This window comes from Pelophylax lessonae (assembly GCF_965119305.1).
Source record: "Pelophylax lessonae genome assembly, chromosome: 3".
Taxonomy (NCBI): Eukaryota; Metazoa; Chordata; class Amphibia; order Anura; family Ranidae; genus Pelophylax; species Pelophylax lessonae.
Genome location: NC_138770.1, coordinates 368,999,101 through 369,019,562, shown reverse-complemented (window position 1 = coordinate 369,019,562; position 20,462 = coordinate 368,999,101). Strand labels below are relative to the sequence as shown.

At 44.6% G+C, this 20,462-nt stretch overlaps 1 protein-coding gene across 1 annotated transcript in view; it reads left to right on the top strand.

Moving 5' to 3' along the window:
• Nucleotides 1-20,462, top strand: part of RNGTT (RNA guanylyltransferase and 5'-phosphatase) — a 641,023-nt gene that overhangs the window by 74,440 nt on the left and 546,121 nt on the right. Inside the window, exon 5 of the mRNA XM_082249686.1 lies at nucleotides 7,230-7,305. Within this exon, the coding sequence (XP_082105812.1) occupies nucleotides 7,230-7,305 (76 nt within the window). The remainder of the gene's footprint in view (nucleotides 1-7,229; nucleotides 7,306-20,462) is intronic.

Here is a 20,462-nt window from a genome sequence, read left to right as displayed (position 1 = left end):
ATGGATGCTGAGAAGTCAACTGTGTGTGTTGGGGTGCAGATCTATCTGTGACATGACTAGGTGGATGTGAGCTGTGTGTGCTGGAGAGAATTTTTTTTTGATACTTGAAAATTAACTGTTTGTGCTGCGGTGCATTGGCAGCTGTCTACATAATTACTGGGAAGTGAGTTGTGTGTGTTGGAGTGCAGATATCACTGTGACATGAATACTGGGAAGTGAGCTGTGTGTGTTGGAGTGCAGATGTCACTGTGACATGAATACTGGGAAGTGAGCTGTGTGTGTGTTGGAGTGCAGATGTCACTGTTACATGTAGGAATGCACCGATCGGATATCGGCGCCGATACTGCCAAAATAGCTGGCTTGGGGATCGGTAAAATTAACCGATCCACTGGCCGATCCTGTTTTGCTGAGTCCTGGCTCAGCCATCCCTTACTTGGTGTAGTAGTAGTATGGGATGGGAGCCCGTACTTCCTGTATAGGTCAGGCTCACAGGCAGAGTGATATCAGATGCACTCTGCCTGTGAATGGAGGAGCCATATACATGAAGCAGCGGCTTTGCTCTGTACTGCAGCCGCATGCTTTGTGTGTAGTTCCGGATCGGTACTGTTATCGGTATCGGCAGATACACAATGCCAGATATCTGTATCGGTATTGGGACAAAAAAAGTTGGATCGGTGCACCCCTAGTTACATGAATACTGGGAAGTGAGCTGTGTGTGTGTTGGAGTGCAGATGTCACTGTTGCATGAATACTGGGAGGTGGTGAGCTGTGTGTGTTGGAGTGCAGATGTCACTGTGACATGAATATTGGGAAGTGAGCTGTGTGTGTTGGAGTGCAGATGTCACTGTGACATGAATACTGGGAAGTGAGCTGTGTGTGTTGGAGTGCAGATGTCACTGTAACATGAATATTGGGAAGTGAGCTGTGTGTGTTGGAGTGCAGATGTCACTGTGACATGAATACTGGGAAGTGAGCTGTGTGTGTTGGAATTTAGATGTTACTGTGACGTGAATAATGGGAGGTGGTGAGCTGTGTGTGTTGGAGTGCAGATATCACTGTTACATGAATACTGGGAAGTGAGCTGTGTGTGTGTTGGAGTGCAGATGTCACTGTTACATGTAGGAATGCACCGATCGGATATCGGCGCCGATACTGCCAAAATAGCTGGCTCGGGGGATCGGTAAAATTAACCGATCCACGGGCCGATCCTGTTTTGCTGAGTCCCAGCTCAGCCATCCCCTACTTGGTGTAGTAGTAGTATGGGATGGGAGCCCGTACTTCCTGTATAGGTCAGGCTCACAGGCGGAGTGATATCAGATGCACTCTGCCTGTGAATGGAGGAGCCATACACATGAAGCAGCGGCTTTGCTCTTTACTGCAGCTGCATGCTTTGTGTGTAGTTCCGGATCGGTACTGTTATCGGTATCGGCAGATACACAATGCCAGATATCTGTATCGGTATCGGGACAAAAAAAGTTGGATCGGTGCACCCCTAGTTACATGAATACTGGGAAGTGAGCTGTGTGTGTTGGAGTGCAGATGTCACTGTGACATAAATATTGGTAAGTAAGCTGTATGTGTGTGTGTGTGTGTGTTGGAGTGCAGCTGTCACTGTGATGTGAATACTGGGAAGTGAGCTGTGTGTGTTGGAGTGCAGATGTCACTGTGACATAAATATTGGTAAGTAAGCTGTATGTGTGTGTGTGTGTGTGTGTGTTGTAGTGCAGCTGTCACTGTGACATGAATACTGGGAAGTGAGCTGTGTGTGTTGGAGTGCAAATGTCATTGTAACATGAAGTGTGTACTGAAAATTATTTTTTTTCTGATGATATACATTGGAATTAGTTGAGTTAACAGAGTGGATACTGTCATAATAGGTTGGTTTACTAAGACTGCCAGATGATTATAAAGCCCAGCATGCTTTGGAAGTTCAGTGTTATGGCTATGCTGTGTCTGTTACAGATTTGATGTTGTAAAATTGTATACCATATTAGTTTGTGATCTCAAAAAATAATTATCCATGGTCAGCATGTACACTCAAAACAAAGATACCGGAGTTAGAACTTTAGACATTTTGTTCTTGGTTATGTGTACATGTCTCATAGAAACAAAATACTGAACATTCACAGTTAGTACTCAGGAATGGGAAGACTAAAGAATATATTTCTACTGCCTGTAGCATTCTATGATATTAAAATTCTCCCAGAATACTCTTCTCAAGCAAACCTTGAGAGACAGTCACTTAACTGGAGCTCCAGAACTGCTTTTTCTAAGAATAAAAGGGCAAAAACTGCTACTATTGCAGTACATTGGCACTTCATGCATTTATTCATGCAGTGCAGTTTCATAGTTTGATTTAAATTTGTGTTAGTCATTCTCTTGCCTTCAGTAGAATGATGGAAGTTTGTAAGATTGTCAGCTGCCACCTAAGCTGTCTGAAGGTGTGATAAGTTGTACCTTCTTTATAGATCTTATAGCATGTGCAGTGTGAGGATGATGGGAAACGAACTCTATATAATGATCATTTCATATTTCAGAATATGTATGTGGGATCCCTTTTATTTAGAAAGTCCCTGCTTTTACAGAACTCATTTTTTCATAGCTTATGTTAAGCTTTTTTTCCCCTCAGAACATGCATTTGGTTATAAAGGTGCAGCTTGTCCTAGGAGACTAGCAGAAAGTGTACCCGTGTTAAACATTCAATGTTTATACCTGTTAAACAGCTTTTCTCTTTCATTCATTGACAGCCACATCTCCTGATCTTCTTTACCATTGGGTAATACTGCCTTCTACAGGAGTTGGACACTAAGCAGGAAAAAAGTCTGGCTACCCCTTTGAGCAGTCCCAGGAGGTATACTCCCTCTCTCTGCTATAGTTACTCAGTTTTTTTTCTGCCTAGTCAGGAGTAAGGACTTAGTTTCTTGCTGGGATCACCGGTCCTGGAAATTTTTTCTTTTTAGATAGAAATTTTTCTCCTGTTTTTTTCCTGTGAGATCTACAATCAACTGCTTGTCTGGACACCCCCCTGATTAGGACACGCAGAGCCCTGTGTCGATACGAGTAGGGGAGGGGTCATATGCCGGAGTCTGTGTGCAGCTATGAGCAGTATTGGAGCTCACTAAGCGGACAGTTACACTCAGTTCGGGATCCTCGCCTGGACACCCGGGTTATAATTTGCAGTACCTGATACAGTGTGGTGCACTTCAAGCACCTTATAAATGTAAGTGCAATACTTTTATTTAATAAAGCACATATTTTATCAAAACGTTATTGGCACTATGGATACCTTTTTCTTCCACCTACATGAACCATCCTGGAGGATTATGAACACCACGGCACCACCATAGGAGAAGCAAGCCAGGATTCAAAGCATTTGGATCACACACAAGCTTTCCAATTACAGAGCTCAATTGGCAGGCATGAAAGTGAGGCACCCATCTGAGGGGGGGTAGCACAATATATTGAGGCTGTTCACTACCAGGATATCCCTGGACACCAGTGATTGGGACACACTTCCATATATAGGAGCACCTTATTGTTGAACGCACATTTGTTGGAAAAACGCATATGGTGGGATTGGACAATAATTTATTGTGACACTATTGTAGTCAGGAAAAAACTCATATGGGATTGGATAAATATTTATTGTGACACCATTGAACTTTGTTTGTTACACGGCAGTTATATATACATAATATCACTTTTGGGATATCTACATCTGCATATAATTTGTAAGGATTCGGATATTTATATTTGTTGTTTGTGTGTTTAATTGTACAATTCCCTTTGCACGGTTGTTACATACTTCCTTACAACAAGGTTAATAATCAACATACAGCTAATAATAATATTAAGAGTCTCACCATACACACAGTGATTTTTTTAACACACTATATAAACGCATTAAATCTATATAGAATACACAGATTCTACTCCACGGCAAGGGAGTGAACAGTGCTAGCAGCATCTCTAATCAACACCATAGATTGCTCATAGTCCACATCAATTTTATCATTAAAGGTCTCACAGTGGGAAAGAGTACCTTCTTCCACAGGCTACTAAGGGCAAGGACCCTCGTCGTAGACGTTGGCCCTCCTTCTCGGCTCTTAAGAAGTTTTTTTGTCCCTCTGGGTCGACTGACAAGGGCTCAAAGCCTTTCAGTGCCTCCTCTGGATGATCCAAACGAACCTGGTCTGGTGACCTGAGAGTGGGCTTCTCCAGACCCACCGACAGGGCTCCTTCAGCATGAAGGTGTGCCCTCACCCGTATCGAGGGTGGGGGGGATGTCTTCATTGTTTTCCGGACCCGTGGACTTCCCTGGTACAGGACGAATGGGTCCACAAAGTAATTCGGTCCGGCTACAAGATCAAGTTTCGCTCCGCAAGGTTCTTTCCTTCCAACTTGGGCCGGTCCTCAGACAGCTTACAGTTTCTGTTTGGGGCAGTACCAGACCTGTTAATTCAAGGGGGGATTGTCCCGGTTCCGACTTCGGAATGTTTTCAGGGTTTTCACTCAAACCTGTTTACATTTCCCATGAAGGAAGGCAAGGTGTGTCCAATCCTAGACCTCAAGGCACTGAACTGCTTTGTGCAGGTGCAGAAGTTCAGGATGGAGTATAGCATTGTTACGCCAATGGAGGATCATGGTACTGGGCTACTTGGACAACCTCCTTCTGTGAGCTGAGTCTCCTACTGCTCTGGTGGAAAACTTGGAAGTCACCATATGAACTCTGAGGGAGTTCGGCTAGATTCTGAATTTTCAGAAGTCTGCTCTGCATGCGTCCACAAAGCTGGAGTATCTGGGTCTGACTCTGGACTCGGCCTTAGCCAGAGTGCTCCTTCCTCTGGACAAACTCTAGAAATTGCAGGCTGCAATTCGTCTACTGCTGTCCAGCAGATGGTCATCCCTCTGGACTTGTATGCGGGTGCTAAGCCTGATGGTGTCTACCTTCGAGGCGGTTCCGTTTGCACAGTTCCTTACGAGGTCCCTGCAAACGGATATTCTGGCCAAATGGGACAAGACTCCGCAGTCTCTGGACAATCGGATCCGGCTGAGTCTGGGAATGAAGGAGTCCCTTATATGGTGGCTTTGTTTTCCAGCGCTTTGGCTGGGCAAATACTTTCTCCCGTTGTATTGTACGGTGGTTACCATGGATGCCAGCCTATCCGGCTGGGAAGGCATCCCCTGCAGAAATTCTGCTCGCGGCTCTGGACACTGGAGGTGTCCAGACTACCGATCAATATATTGGAACTCCGACCAATCAGACTGTGCCTGGACCAATGGACGGATCGTCTTCAGGGAAGTCTAGTGCGCATTCAATCAGACAATGCCACAGCCGTGGCTTATGTCAATCACTAGGGGGGCACAAAAAGTGTCCTGGTGGCTTGGGAGGTAGCTGGCATTCTAGGGTGGGCAGAACGGTATGTTCCAGCCCTCTTCGCCATACACATTCCAGGGGTGAAAAACTGTCAGGCGGATTACCTTTTGGACCAAGGGGAGTGGTCTCTTCATCTGGATGTGTTTCATCAGTTGTGTCTCCGGTGGGGCATCACTGAGGTGGATCTGTTGGTGTCTCGGCTCAACAGAAAGGTGCAGAGGTTTGTGGCCCAGTCACAGGATCCTCTGGTGGACACCACAGATGTGTTGGTGGCCCCCGGGGGGTGAGTATCGTCTGATTTAAGCTTTCCTCCTCTCAAGCTTCTGCCAAGACTTCTATGCAGGATCGAGGCAGAAGGCATTCTGGTCATCTTAATGGCTCCGGATTGACCTCGCCGGGCATAGTACGTCGATCTGGTGCGGCTGGTTGCCAACGTTCCTTGGAGGCTCCCTCTCAGGGAGGATCTGCAGTCCCAAGGAACAACCTTCTATCCTGCTTTACAGACACCGGCTTTGATGGCTTGGCTGTTGAACGCCAGGTGCTGATGGATGGAGGCTTGTCTGAGTCCATGATTCCAACACTGTTAAAAGCTAGGAAATCTACTTCTAGGAAGATCTTCTATCATACGTGGAAGTCATACATTGTGTGGTGTAAGTCTCTTTGGGTTCATCCTCGCTCTTTCTGGTGGCTTGGATCTTGACCTTTCTTCGATGGGGGGTTAAGCAGAATCTTGCCTTGAGTACTATCAAGGGTCAGGTGTCGGCTTTAGCGGTCTTCTTTCAACGGCCCTCGGCCACAAACTCCCTGGTGCGTTCCTTTCTTCAGGGAGTTAGGCACTTGGCCCCTCCAGTGCGGTCTCTGTTGCCTCCTTGGGACCTCAATTTGGTGCTCTGTCTTCCAGAGGCCTCCTTTTGAGAATCTTCAGTAGAGTCCCCTGCTTACGCTGTCCCAGAAGGTGGCACTCTTGGTGGCCATCACCTCTGCACGCAGGGTGTCGGAATTGGTGGCGTTAGCTGTCGTTCGCCTTTCTTGGTGGTTCAGAGGTAAGGTGTTTCTTCGTCCCTGTCCATCATTCCTTCCAAAGGTTGTCTCTCTGATTTTCATTTGAATGAAGACATTGTGTTGCATTTCCTGTGTCCCAGCCAAAACATTCAAAGGAAATTGCCTTGCATGCCTTGGATGTGGTCCGGGCAATTGGGGTGTACCTGGCAGCTACCGAGTCTTTTAGGAAGTCAGGCTCACTATTTGTGCGCAGGGATGGGCCCTCGGAAAGGGTTGTCTGCTTCCTCTCTTCCCACTCCTCATGTTTAACACTGCTTTGGGACGTCCCAATGGTTGACGATTAGGAGCTGTGTCCATCAATGAACGAAGGAGAAAATTCGATTTTTGACTTACCGTAAAATCCTTGTCTCTAATGTTCGTTGACGGACACAGCACCCACCCCTCTTTGGGGTTGGCTTTCTTCTGACACAGCTTGTAACAAAACTGAGTACCTATAGCAGATAGAGGGAGTATACTCCCTGGGACTGCCCATAGGCGTAGCCAGACTTTTCTTCCTAGAGTCCTACTCCTGTAGGGGGCAGTATAACCCAATGTTTAAGAAGATCAGGAGCTGTGTCCCATCACATCAGAGAAATTGATTTTATTGCAAGTCAGAATCCCATTTTTTTTTTTTTCTTCTTTGCTTCTATCAACTTGTACATATTTGCTGCAGCATAGATGAACATGTTTTTATGATCGACCTTCTACTTCAAAGTGTTATATCTAAAAATTAAAACAGTTAATCTATATTGTATGTTTACCACTGCAACTTTCTAATTACTTTTTTTTATTTATTTTTTTTCATCTCCAGGTGTCCACTGTACGCATGGCTTTAACCGGACAGGTTTCTTAATCTGTGCCTATTTAGTTGAGAAGATGGATTGGAGGTAACATTCGTTATTACGCAGTTTTAGCCCTTTGCCTCCTTCAAAGCACTGATTGTCTGACTAATAATGAAAACCTTCTTAAACATTTGACTTTATTTTAGAAAGGAAGCCTCTTTGTTTTTATAATCTAATTAAATCAATTATTTCAGTTATGAATAGTTAAGCCTAGTACACACGTGCCGAATGTCTAATGGCACCGGCCGGTTCAATAAAAACTGGTCGACATTCGGCCTGTGTGTACTGCAGCCGATGCAGCTGGCTTCTGTCGATTGGGCATGACCGAGAAAGGGCCCTGGAGTCCCTCTGTCAGGACACAAAAGAACAGCAGGGGAGATCGCTGTACTAACATTGGATAGTTAGTACAGCGGCTCCTCCTGAGCGGTCAGGTTTTTTTCGTTTAGCCCTGCCGGGTTGAATGAAAATAAAAACTACCAGTGGTTTACCAGGCTTTAGTGCTGAATGCAATCTTTCACTGGTTTCTTTTATCATCTTGTAACCCCAGCATTGATATGTGCCATTGTAGGCCCCCTCCTTTTACTAGCTTGTGAGCAATGAAACTTATTCAGAATTCAGGTGTGAGAGAGCCTTTCTCTTAACCTTTTAATGCTGTCTCCCAGTGGCCCTTTAAGTGGGCTTTAATGCTTGGGAGGCAGTGCAGCTTCTGAATTATGTGCTATGATTATCTCTCACAGCAGTCACAAGATTTGGGAGCCTATCCTGCTGGCTTCTGGTAAGAAGCTATGACTGAGAGCTGCCAGTGACAGCTTGGTCAGTGTGTTGGAAGCACACAGCAAGTATGCACTCAGCACACAGCCTCAGTCCACCATGTCTCACTTTTCTTGCCACCGCGTATATATGCATTATGCAGTCAGCAAGAGGTTAAAGAGACACTGTCACCTTGCCCATGTAGAGCAAGGTGTCAGTGTCTCTGCAAAGGACTTGAAGGACCTTTCTAGTAGATCCTTGTACCACAGCCATCACTGAGATCAGCTGTATCAAAAACCTGGGGAGTAGTGATGGCAGTCCTCCCAGTCGTGATAGTGTTCAGGCTTAGTGCACAGGCCAGTCACAGGAGAGCAGGTTACATGGCCCCCCTTGTTAAGATGTGTTGGGCTTTGTGACCAGCCATGGATGAGCTGAAAGAAAATGCAGGTGAGTAGAGTAATGGGGGGGGGGGGGGGCAGGGTTTGCTCTTTACAGAGATGTTGTCACATTGCCCTGCATGGGTATGGTGACAATATCTCTTTATTGACCAATCCATGTGGGTGCATTTGCAAAACAGATCATCATTTTATTTTATTTTTTTTTTTAATTAAATGTGTTAGTATTTAACCCCAGTGTTAACCCTTAGTACACAAAAACTTTATTGCTGATTTAGCAGGCCCATTGCTAAATTATAAAAATTGCTGTGGTCCATAAGAATCATAAATGGTCATACCATTAAGAAAATTGCTGCCAAGGTATAATTTATTTTTGAAAGATTACTAGCGAAAGATATTATGCAGTTTGAGAAGCCCATTAAAATGTGAGAACAAGTTTTGTCTTAGGCTTTCAATGGTTTATCTTGGGCGCTAAACTCTGAAACATCTTTGTGCTTAGCTCAGCGTGTTTCTGGCTTGGGCTAAACATGCTCCTTTGACCCTATTGCCACAGGATTCAAATTAATAAAATCTGAAAATTCCTTGTGCCTTGCTAGATTTTTTATTTTTTTTAACCTGCCCAATCTATTCACACCTTCCTCAGGTGGTGGCAGGGCCGGAAGGCACCCCATACATACTTGATTCAGTTATAAACTATCTCATGTCATGTGTAGCTGAGATGGATTGAGGGTTACACTGCTATTGCTCTGAAAAAACAACTATAAATCATTTCTTTTTATTTTTTTTATTTTACTCACACAAAATTTACAAATAGTCTGACGTTCACAAACCAGTCAATGCTTTTAAAATGATAGTAAACTGCAGTTAAAGAGAAAAAAATTTCCCCTGCAAGGCAATGTCGTAATGTGCTAGTATGCATAGCACATTATGAGAGACTTGCCTTAAAACGAAGCCTTCCAGTGGCGTGCGTTGTCACAGCTGAGAGGGCTTCCTTCTTCACCCAGTATACCTTCCAGGTTCGTGGTCCCGGCTACATGAGTGGCTGGGGGCGCGATGTCACTTCCGCCGTATCATGGACCTTCAGAGTGCATGCGGCGATGACGTCACCGGCTGCATGCACTCTGAAAATCTCATAAACCATGCAAGTTTAGGAATTACAGGTACAGTGAGGGAAAAAAGTATTTGATCCCCTGATGATTTTGTATGTTTGCTTACTGACAAAGAAATGATCAGTCTATAATTTTAATGTTAGGTTTGTTTTACAGTGAGAGACAGAATTACAACAAAAAAATCCAGAAGAACACAATTCAAAAAAGTTATAAATTGATTTGCATTTTAGTGAGTGAAATAAGTATTTGACCCCTTCACAAAACATGACTTAGTATTTGGTAGTGAAAACCTTTTTGGCAATCAGAGGTCAAACGTTTCTTGTAGTTGGCCACCAGGTTTGCACACATTTCAGGAGGGATTTTGTCTCACTCCTATTTGCAGATCTTTTCCAAGTCATTAAGGTTTTGAGGCTGATGTTTGGTAACTTGAACCTTCAGCTCTCTCCACATATTTTCTATGGGATTAAGGTCTAAAGACTGGCTAGGCAACTCCAGGACCTTAATGTGCTTCTTCTTCTTGAGCCTCTCCTTTGTTGCCTTGGTCGTGTGTTTTGGGTCAGTGCCATGCTTAAATACCCATCCACAACACATTTTCAATGCCCTGGCTGAGGGAAGGAGGTTCTTACCCAAGATTTGATGGTGCATGGCCCCGTCCATCACCCCTTTGATGTGGTGAAGTTGTCCTGTCCCCTTAGCAGTAAAACACCCCCAAAGTATAATGTCTCCACCTCCATGTTTGACAGGGTGGATGGTGTTCTTTGGGTCATAGGCAGCATTCCTCCTTCTTCAAACACAATTTGAGTTGATGCCAAGGAGCTGGATTTTGGTTTCATCTGACCACAACACTTTCACCCAGTTCTCCTCTGAATCATTCAGATGTTCACTAGCAAACTTCAGACGGGCCTGTACGTGTGTTTTCTTGAGAAGGGGGACCTTGCAGGCGCTGCAGGATTTCAGTTCTTCATGGCGTAGTGTGTTACCAAGTGTTTTCTTGGTGACTATGGTCCCAGCTGCCTTGACGACATTGACAAGATTCTCCTGTGTTGTTCTGGGTTGATTCCTCCTCACAGTTCTCATGATCATTGAAACTCCATGAGGTGAGATCTTGCATGGAACCCTAGACCGAGGGGAGATTGACAGTTATTTTGTGTTTCTTCCATTTGCGAATAATCGCACCAACTGTTGTCACCCTCTCACCAAGCTGCTTGGCGTTGGTCTTGTAGCTCATTCCAGCCTTGTGTAGGTCTACAATCTTGACATCCTTGGACAGCTCTTTGGTCTTGACCATGGTGGAGAAATTGGTATCTGATTGATTGCGTCTGTGCACAGGTGTCTTTTATACAGGTAACAAGCTGAGTGCTCCTAATCTCAGCTTGTTACCTGTATAGAAGACAGGGGGGATCAAATACTTATTTCACACAATAAATGCAAATCAATTTAGAACTTTTTTTAAATTCATTTTTCTGGATTTTTTTTTTGTTCTGTCTCTCACCATTAAAATAAACCTACCAATAAAATTATAGACTGATAATTTTTCTGTCAGTGAGCAAAGGTACAATATCAACAGGGGATCAAATACTTTATTCCATCACTGTACTTTACAGCAACTGAGCTAAGAATTAACCACATAAGTTCACACAGTGGAAAGTCACATGCACTTTAAAAAAAAAAAAAAAACTGACGAAAGCTTGAAAAAGGCTGCAGCAACCACACAGCTCACCTAAGGGTATAATTATTGCATAAAAATGAGATTTTCCCACTCACAAACCACTCAACAGAAGGCTGATGTTTTATGGAAAGCAAGACTTCTTCCAGATAACAAGCTCTTACAGAAACAGATATACATAGGTGAAACGAGAAATAAGAGCCTGAGGTATAGCAATATGAGAGTGCTACTAAAGCCGCAGTAAATCAGACTAGTAATAAGAAATAGAACAACACAGAAAAGGTGTCTCTCCAAAGGCTAAGACAACTGATACACTACTTGTTTGTTGTAAAAGTTGAAATCCCTAAAATTAAACTTTTGTCACAGTCTATTTCCTCATTTCACCTGCTAATGGCACTAAATGTGATGTCTTCCTGTGTACAAAAAAAAAAAAATCTCTATATAAATTTTGTTTTTCTTCAGAACAATACCAATGTGATAGATAGATAGATAGAAAGAGAGAGAGAGATCTATCAGGGATCGACCGATTATCGGCAATGCCATATATCGGGGGACGATATGCACTTTCCCCGATATATCGGAATCGGCCCCTGAGGTTACCGATATTGCCGATATTCCATGAAAGTGCTGTACCGCAGTGATGCCTGCAGCTGGAGGCATCGTCCCGGTACCGGCATCCATGGCCGACGGTCGGCTGTCTTGTAATGACAACCGATGCAGCTGAGAAGCCGCTCGGCTGTCATTACAAGTTGCTGGAGAGGACACCCCCCCCCCCCCTCCCGCCGCCTTCCGCGGCTCGCCCAGGTCTCCCGTCCCACCGGGAGACCCGGGCATCCTACCTCCACAGCCGCCGAAGAGAAGACCCGATCAAAGCCGCATTTGGCTCTGATCGGGTCTCCATGTAAAAACCCGGAAGTGATGACATCACTTCTGGGTATTCGGCGCCAGATTTAAAGACAGCATTCAAAACAGCCAAACTTTTGAATGCTTTTAAGTGCAGAGGAGGGGTTTGGGGTCTTTTAGACCCCCAAATCCTCTAAACTGTACCTGTGAAAAATAAAAAAAAAATTTTTCTTTTAAATGTCCGAAAATATCGGCCGGCACAAAAAAAACAAAACGATATCGGTCGATCACGTGTATGTGTATGTGTATGTGTGTGTGTATATGTGTGTATGTGTGTGTATATATGTATATATAGTGCTGTATTTTGGGCTAGGCCGGCACTTTGCAGGGGACAGCAAAAAAGCTGCAGCCCGCATGAAAAAAACCTCCTTCTCCTGGCTTCCGCACGAAAAGGGTTCCCGCCGGCTTGCGCTACACTTTTAGTATAGTGCCAGTTTTATGGGGTGAATTGGGCCAGAGGGCAGGGTCCAGGAGGCAGTTCAGTCTGGCACCCTCCTAAAGCAGTCACATTGCTACCTGCCGGTATGATACCGGCTGGTAATGACATTCGGACAGACCGCAGGCCGCTGACCACACTTAATACAACTGGCCCGAGGGCCGCCAATGCTAATAAGTGTGGCACTGCAGCCTAATGCTCCACCCACCCTCTTCTGCCCCCAGGTATGGCAGGCATCATGTCAATAATATAATTTAATTTCTTTAAACACTTGCCGACCGCCGCAAGTAATTTTTACTGCGGCGGCGCGCTCCCGCGCGGTCACGGACCCCCCCGCGAGTGTGAACGGCGGACCCGATGTCTGCCGCTCACTCTGCGATCGTCGGGGGAGAGGGAGAAAGGCAGGCAGCTTGTGTAAACAAGCTGCCTGTCATTCTCCCCTGTGTAGAAACACTGATCATACGGTTCTACTATGTAGGACCGTTGATCAGTGTAACTACAGCTCAAGCCACAGCCAATCACAGTTAGAATCACGCCCCTAGGGACACACACAGCCCCTACCTCTCAAATAAAGTTAACCCCTTCACTGCCAGTGTATTTTTACAGTAACAGTGCATATATATAGCACTGATTACTGTAGAAATGTCACTGGTAACCCCAAAAGTGTCAAAAATGTCAGTCAAGGGTCCGATCTGTCCGCCCCAATGTCGCAGTACCGCAAAAAAAATCACAGATCGCCGCCATTACGCGTTAAAAAAAAAACAACAAAAATGACAAAAATCTTTCCCTTTGTTAGTAAACGCAATAACTTTTGCGCAAACCAATCAAAATACGCTTTTTGCATTTTTTTTTAGCAAACATATGTAGCATAAAACAAATTGGCCGAAAATGTTAAAGAATTTTGATTTTTACTTTTTTTTTTTTGGGGAATTTCATATAAAAAAATGTGAAAAATATTGCTATTTTTGCAAAATTGACGCTCTTTTTTTGTTTATAGCGCGTGATCAAAAAATCGCACAGGTGATCAAATACCACCAAAAGAAAGCTCTGTTTGTGGGAAAAAAAGGACGTCAAATTCGTTTAGGTACAGCGTCGCACGACCGCGCAATTGTCCGTTAAAGTCACGCAGTGCCGAATCGCAAAATACCCCCTGGTCTTTTAGCAGCCAAATCCTCCGGGGCTTAAGTGGTTAAACATCCTTGTCCTTGAGAGAGCATATTTAATTGCATAATATACAATTAAGACTTTTAATTGTATATGATGGCAATAATAATTTGGACCTGCTCACCTCCATATGTGCTATTGCATTATGTCACTGGATTAGTAGGATGACTTCTTTCTTTTAGGATATTTGGACTTGTATTTGCTGCCACTGATTATTTCACTTATTTATATAATGACTATGGACTTTCTTGTCCTTATACAAATAAGTGAAATAATCCTATGATTACAATCAGTGGCAGCAAACACAAGTCCAAATTTCGTAAAAGAAAGGAGTAATCTTACTAATCCCGTGACATGAGGCTGTACTAATGGGCACTGATGGCCACTGATGAGGTGGCACTAATAAGCTGCACTGATATGCTGCACTGATGGGCACTGATATGCTGCACTGATAGGCTGCACTGATGGCCACTGATAGGCTGCACTGATGGCCACTGATAGGCTGCACTGATGGCCACTGATAGGCTGCACTGATGGCCACGGATAGGCTGCACTGATGGCCACGGATAGGCTGCACCGATGGGCACTGATAGGCTGCACCGATGGGCACTAATGAGGCAGCAATGATAAGGCAGCACTGATATGCTGCACTGATGAGGCTGCACTGATATGCTGCCCTGATGGGCACACTGATGGCCACTGATGAGGCTGAGCTGATGGCTTCTGAGATGGCACTTATAGGCTGCACTGATAAGGCAGCACTGATGGACACTGATATGATGCACTAGTGGCCACTGATGGGGCTGTACTGATTGCCTCTAATGAGGCCGCACTGATATGCTGCCCTGATGGGCAGTAATGAGGCTGCCCTGATGGGCAGTAATGAAGCTGCCCTGATGGGCAGTAATGATATATAATATATATATACTAATATATATATATATATATTAGTATCTCACAAAAGTGAGTACACCCCTCACATTTTTTGTAAATATTTAATTCTATCTTTTCATGTGACAACACTGAAGAAATGACACTTTGCTACAATGTGAAGTAGTGAGCGTACAGCTTGTATAACAGTGTAAATTTGCTGTCCCCTAAAAATAACTCAACACAAACCCATTCATGTCTACACCGCTGGCAAAAAAAGTGAGTACACCCCTTAATGAAAATGTTCAAATTGGGCCCAAAGTTTTGTGTGGCCACCATTATTTTCCTGCACTGCCTTAACCCTCTTGGTCATGGAGTTCACCAGGGCTTCACAGGTTGCCACTGGAGTCCTCTTCCACTCCTCCATGATGACATTACGGAGCTGGTAGATGTTAGAGACCTTGGGCTCCTACACCTTACGTTTGAGAATGTCCCAATAGGGTTTGGGTCTGGAGACATGCTTGGCCAGTCCATCACCTTTACCCTCAGCTTCTTTAGCAAGGCAGTGGTCGTCTTGGAGGTGTGTGTTGGGGCCGTTATCATGTTGGAATACTGCCCTGCAGCCCAGTCTCCAAAGGGAGGAGATCATGCTCTGCTTCAGTACGTAACAGTAGATGTTTGCAATAATGGTTCCCTCAATGAACTGTAGCCCCCAGAGCCGGCAGCACTCATGAAGCCCCAGACTATGACACTCCCACCACCATGCTCAACTGTAGGCAAGAAACATTTGTCTTTGTACTCCTCACCTGGTTGCCGCCCCACATGCTTGACACCATCTGAACCAAATAAGTTTATCTTGGTCTCATCAGACCACAGGTTCCAGTAATCCATGTCCTAAAGCCCCGTACACACGTACCGATCGTCGGCGAACGATTGGCCATCTTTTGTCCCCGGGCTGTCGGTGTCTGTTGAAAAGTGCAAAGACAGCACAAGAATTTTGTCCGCCGACTACAGCTGACTGCAGAAGTGATGTCATGTAATGGTTAACTTTCCCTGTGTTTTTTCTTTTCTGAGCATGCCCAGTCTTGCAAATCTGCGGTCTGTCGGCCGAATTCTGTACTGACTGGCGAACAATCGGCCGCTCTGGTGTCGGCATACAAAAATTTTAATGCTTGCATGACAGATTCTTGTCGGCAGAATGTGCGCTGACGGCTGTCGGAGGCATCATACTAACAAGCCTACAATCGGCAGATAGGTCGTCGGCCGACGCTTTTCGGCCGACGATCGGTACGTGTGTACGGGCCTTTAGTCTACTTGCCTTTAGCTTTCTTTTTGTGGGGTTTCTTGTGCGTGACCTTTAGAAGAGGCTTCCTTCTTGGAAGACAGCCATGCAGGCCAATTTGATGCAGTATGCAGTGTTTGGTCTGAGCACTGACAGGCTAACCCTTCCCACCGCATCAACCTCTGCAGCAATGCTGGCAGCACTCATACATCTATTTCCCAAAGACAACCTCTGGATATGACGCTAAGCACGTGCACTCAACCTCTTTGGTTGACCATGGCGAGGCCTGTTCTGAGTGGGACTTGTCCTGTTAGACCCCTGTATGTTCTTGGCCACTGTGCTGCAGCTCAGTTTCAGGGTCTTGGCAATCATCTTATAACCTAGGCCATCTTTATGTAGAGCAACAATTCTTTTTTTTTTTTTGACCCTCCGAGAGGTGCCATGTTGAACTTCCATTGACCAGTAAGAGAGAGTGAAAGCAATAACACCAAATGTAACACACCTGCTCCCCATTCACACCTGAGACCTTGTAACACTAACAAGTCACATGACACCGGGGAGGGAAAATGGTTAATTGGGCCCCAATTGGACATTTTCACTTAGGGGTGTACTCACTTTGTTGCCAGCGGCTTAGACAATAATGGTTGTGTGTTGAGTTATTTTGAGGGGGACAGCAAATTTACACTGTTATACAAAAAATGTACACTCACTACTTTACATTGAAGCAAAGTGTCATTTCTTCAGTGTTGTCACATGAAAAGATATAATAAAATATTTACAAAAATATGATGGGTGTACTCACATTTGTGAGCTACTGTGTGTGTGTGTATGTGTGTGTGTGTGTGTGTGTATATATATATTTTTTCATGGATAGTGTAGGACCCACTGATAATGGGGTACTTTGACGCAGTAGTGGGCTTGAGCACGATATGGCCATATGGTGGGACCAAATCCCCATTTTTATTTATGGATTGTCTTCAGATTTGGTAGTAATTTCTTTTGCATTTGCGCGCTATTCTTTTTTAATATACGTGTGTGTATGTATGTGTGTATATATATATATATATATATATATATATATATATATATATATATATATACATATATACATACAGTGGGTACGGAAAGTATTCAGACCCCCTTAAATTTTTCACTCTTTGTTATATTGCAGCCATTTGCTAAAATCATTTAAGTTCATTCTTCTTCCTCATGAATGTACACATAGCACCCCATACTGACAGAAAAACACAGAATTGTTGACATTGTTGCAGATTTATTAAAAAAGAAAAACTGAAATATCACATGGTCCTAAGTATTCAGACCCTTTGCTCAGTATTTAGTAGAAGCCTCCTTTTGATCTAATACAGCCAGGAGTCTTTTTGGGAAAGATGCAACAAGTCTTTCACACCTGGATTTGGGGATCCTCTGCCATTCCTCCTTGCAGATCCTCTCCAGTTCTGTCAGGTTGGATGGTAAACGTTGGTGGATAGGCATTTTTAGGTCTCTCCAGAGATGCTCAATTGGGTTTAAGTCAGGGCTCTGGCTGGGCCATTCAAGAACAGTCACGGAGTTGTTGTGAAGCCACTCCGTTATTTTAGCTGTGTGCTTAGGGTCATTGTCTTGTTGGAAGGTAAACCTTCGGCCTAGTCTGAGGTCCAGAGCACTCTGGAGAAGGTTTTTGTCCAGGATATTCCTGTACTTGGCCGCATTCATCTTTCCCTCGATTGCAACCAGTCGTCCTGTCCCTGCAGCTGAAAAACACCCCCACAGCATGATGCTGCCACCACCATGCTTCACTGTTGGGACTGTATTGGACAGGTGATGAGCAGTGCCTGGTTTTCTCCACACATACCGCTTAGAATTAAGGCCAAAAAGTTCTATTTTGGTCTCATCAGACCAGAGAATCTTATTTCTCACCATCTTGGAGTCCTTCAGGTGTTTTTTAGCAAACTCCATGCAGGCTTTCATGTGTCTTACACTGAGGAGAGGCTTGCGTCGGGCCACTCTGCCATAAAGCCCCGACTGGTGGAGGGCTGCAGTGATGGTTGACTTTCTACAACTTTCTCCCATCTCCTGACTGCATCTCTGGAGCTCAGCCACAGTGATCTTTGGGTTCTTCTTTACCTTTCTCACCAAGGCTCTTCTCCCCCGATAGCTCAGTTTGGCCGGACGGCCAGCTCTAGGAAGGGTTCTGGTCGTCCCAAACGTCTTCCATTTGAGGATTATGGAGGCCACTGTGCTCTTAGGAACCTTAAGTGCAGCAGAAATATTTTTGTAACCTTGGCCAGATCTGTGCCTTGCCACAATTCTGTCTCTGAGCTCTTCAGGCAGTTCCTTTGACCTCATGACTCTCATTTTCTCTGACATGCATTGTGATCTGGAAGGTCTTATATAGACAGGTGTGTGGCTTTCCTAATCAAGTCCAATCAGTGTAATCAAACACAGCTGGACTCAAATGAAGGTGTAGAACCATCTCAAGGATGATCAGAAGAAATGGAAAGCACCTGAGTTAAATATATGAGTGTCACAGCAAAGGGTCTGAATACTTAGGACCATGTGATATTTCAGTTTTTCTTTTTTAATAAATCTGCAACAATGTCAACAATTCTGTGTTTTTCTGTCAGTATGGGGTGCTATGTGTACATTCATGAGGAAGAAGAATGAACCTAAATGATTTTATCAAATGGCTGCAATATAACAAAGAGTGAAAAATTTAAGGGGGTCTGAATACTTTCTGTACCCACTGTATATAATTCATGCAGATAGCGAGCTGCTCGTTAAAGTAATCCAACTCAACCAGTCAGGCAGGCTCCAGCCACTGATACAAAAGTGGACAATGCGTGAAATACAGTATTCAAAACTGTATTTAATACATTGAGCAGGAAAATACTTCATATGACACAGTGAACAATACATCATAACAGTTTCAGGTGTTCTTATATATAAAACGATGAACGAAAGGGAGGAAAAAAAATGGATTCCTCCATCCACATAAACAAGGTCCTGCTGAGACATTATATTCTGACAGTGAGACTCTGCTTTGGAGATTTTCTGTAGCTGCTGATCAACAAAAGTTTTCTAACATTCCCATTTGACAGGTTGATCTATCAATGGACTTCTATCAGACAGGGATGGCTACACATGGATCAAAATTGGGCCAGTCTCTGCTGAACCAGCCAAATTTTGATCCTTGTGTTAAAGTTGTAAAGGCTGAAGGTTTTCTACCTTAATGCATTTTATGCATGAAGCTAAAAAACCACCTGTGTGCTGCACCCCCCCACAGCTACTCACCTGAGCCCCCTCTCGATCCAGCAATGTGCACAGGAGCCTTGGCTGTCCTGGGTCACTATTTTAATTGGCTTAGACACAGCAGTGGGAGCCATTGGCCCCCCACTCCTGTCAAACACAGCCAGTGAGCCAATGAGGAGCGAGTGGGGGGTGGCTTTGAGCCGCTTATGGACGCATAGATCGCGGCTTAGGAGCGAGCACGCACCTGTGCCCCCAATAAAAAACAGCTTGCTATTGGGAGTACTGGTCAAGGGGGGAGGAGTGCTCAAATCGGAGCTTTCCTTGTGTGCTCCTGCCATCTACAATTCCCTGGAGCCCAATGTATCTCAACATGTACAAAACTATATATCCAAAATCTGCTGAGCAGTATGGCACAACACACGTACATTTTTTTTTTTAGTGTGCTATTGCCTGCTGTCCTTCCACTGCATACCAGTTCTAAAGGACTGTAGATAAAGATCATTAATGGAAAACTAAACCCATCAATGTAACTGTTTTCCCAAAGTTGAGTTACATTCATAGCATGGCATATACACTATATTGTCAAAAGTATTGGGACACCTGCCTTTACACACACATGATCTTTAAGGGCATCAAAGTCTTTGTCTCTAGGGTTCAACATTGAGTTGGCCCTCCCTTTGTAGCTGAAATCTGAGACCTGGTCAAAGCCTGTTAGTGTGAGTTTTGAGAAGCAGCTTCAAACCAGTGCAAACAAATCTGTCCATCCACCCATGCATAGTACAATTACATTGTGGCTGTCAAAGCCATGTTATCAGCAGATCTCCGGTGTGATGTGAATGGAATACATGCACATGAACCTTAATGGCATCCCAGTCTTAGTGCCCATTCACATTACCGCAACTTGTCAGGCGACTGGTCAGCCCGACAAGTCGCGGTCCATGCAGTGCTACGGGAACCGTTCTAATAGGAGCGACTCAAGTCGCTCCGACTTAGAAAGTAGTTCCTGTACTACTTCGGAGCGACTTGCATTGACATTCATTATATGAAGTCCATGCAAGTCGCGCTAAAGTCGTGGTGCACGCGACTTCACAGGTCGCCTACAAAGTTGTGCCGCGGTAGTGTGAACCGGGACTTAGTCCATAGGGTTCAATTTTGAGTTGGCCCACACTTTGCAGCTATAACAGCTTCAACTCTGCAGGGAAGGCTGTCCACAAAGTTTAGGAGTGTGTCTATGGGAATGTTTGACCATTCTTCCAGAAGCACATTTGTGAGGTCAGACACTGGTGCTGGGGAGAATGCCTGGCTCACAGTCTCTGCTCTAATTCATCCCAAAGATGTTGTATCGGGTTGAGGTCAGGACTCTGTGCAGGCCAGTCAA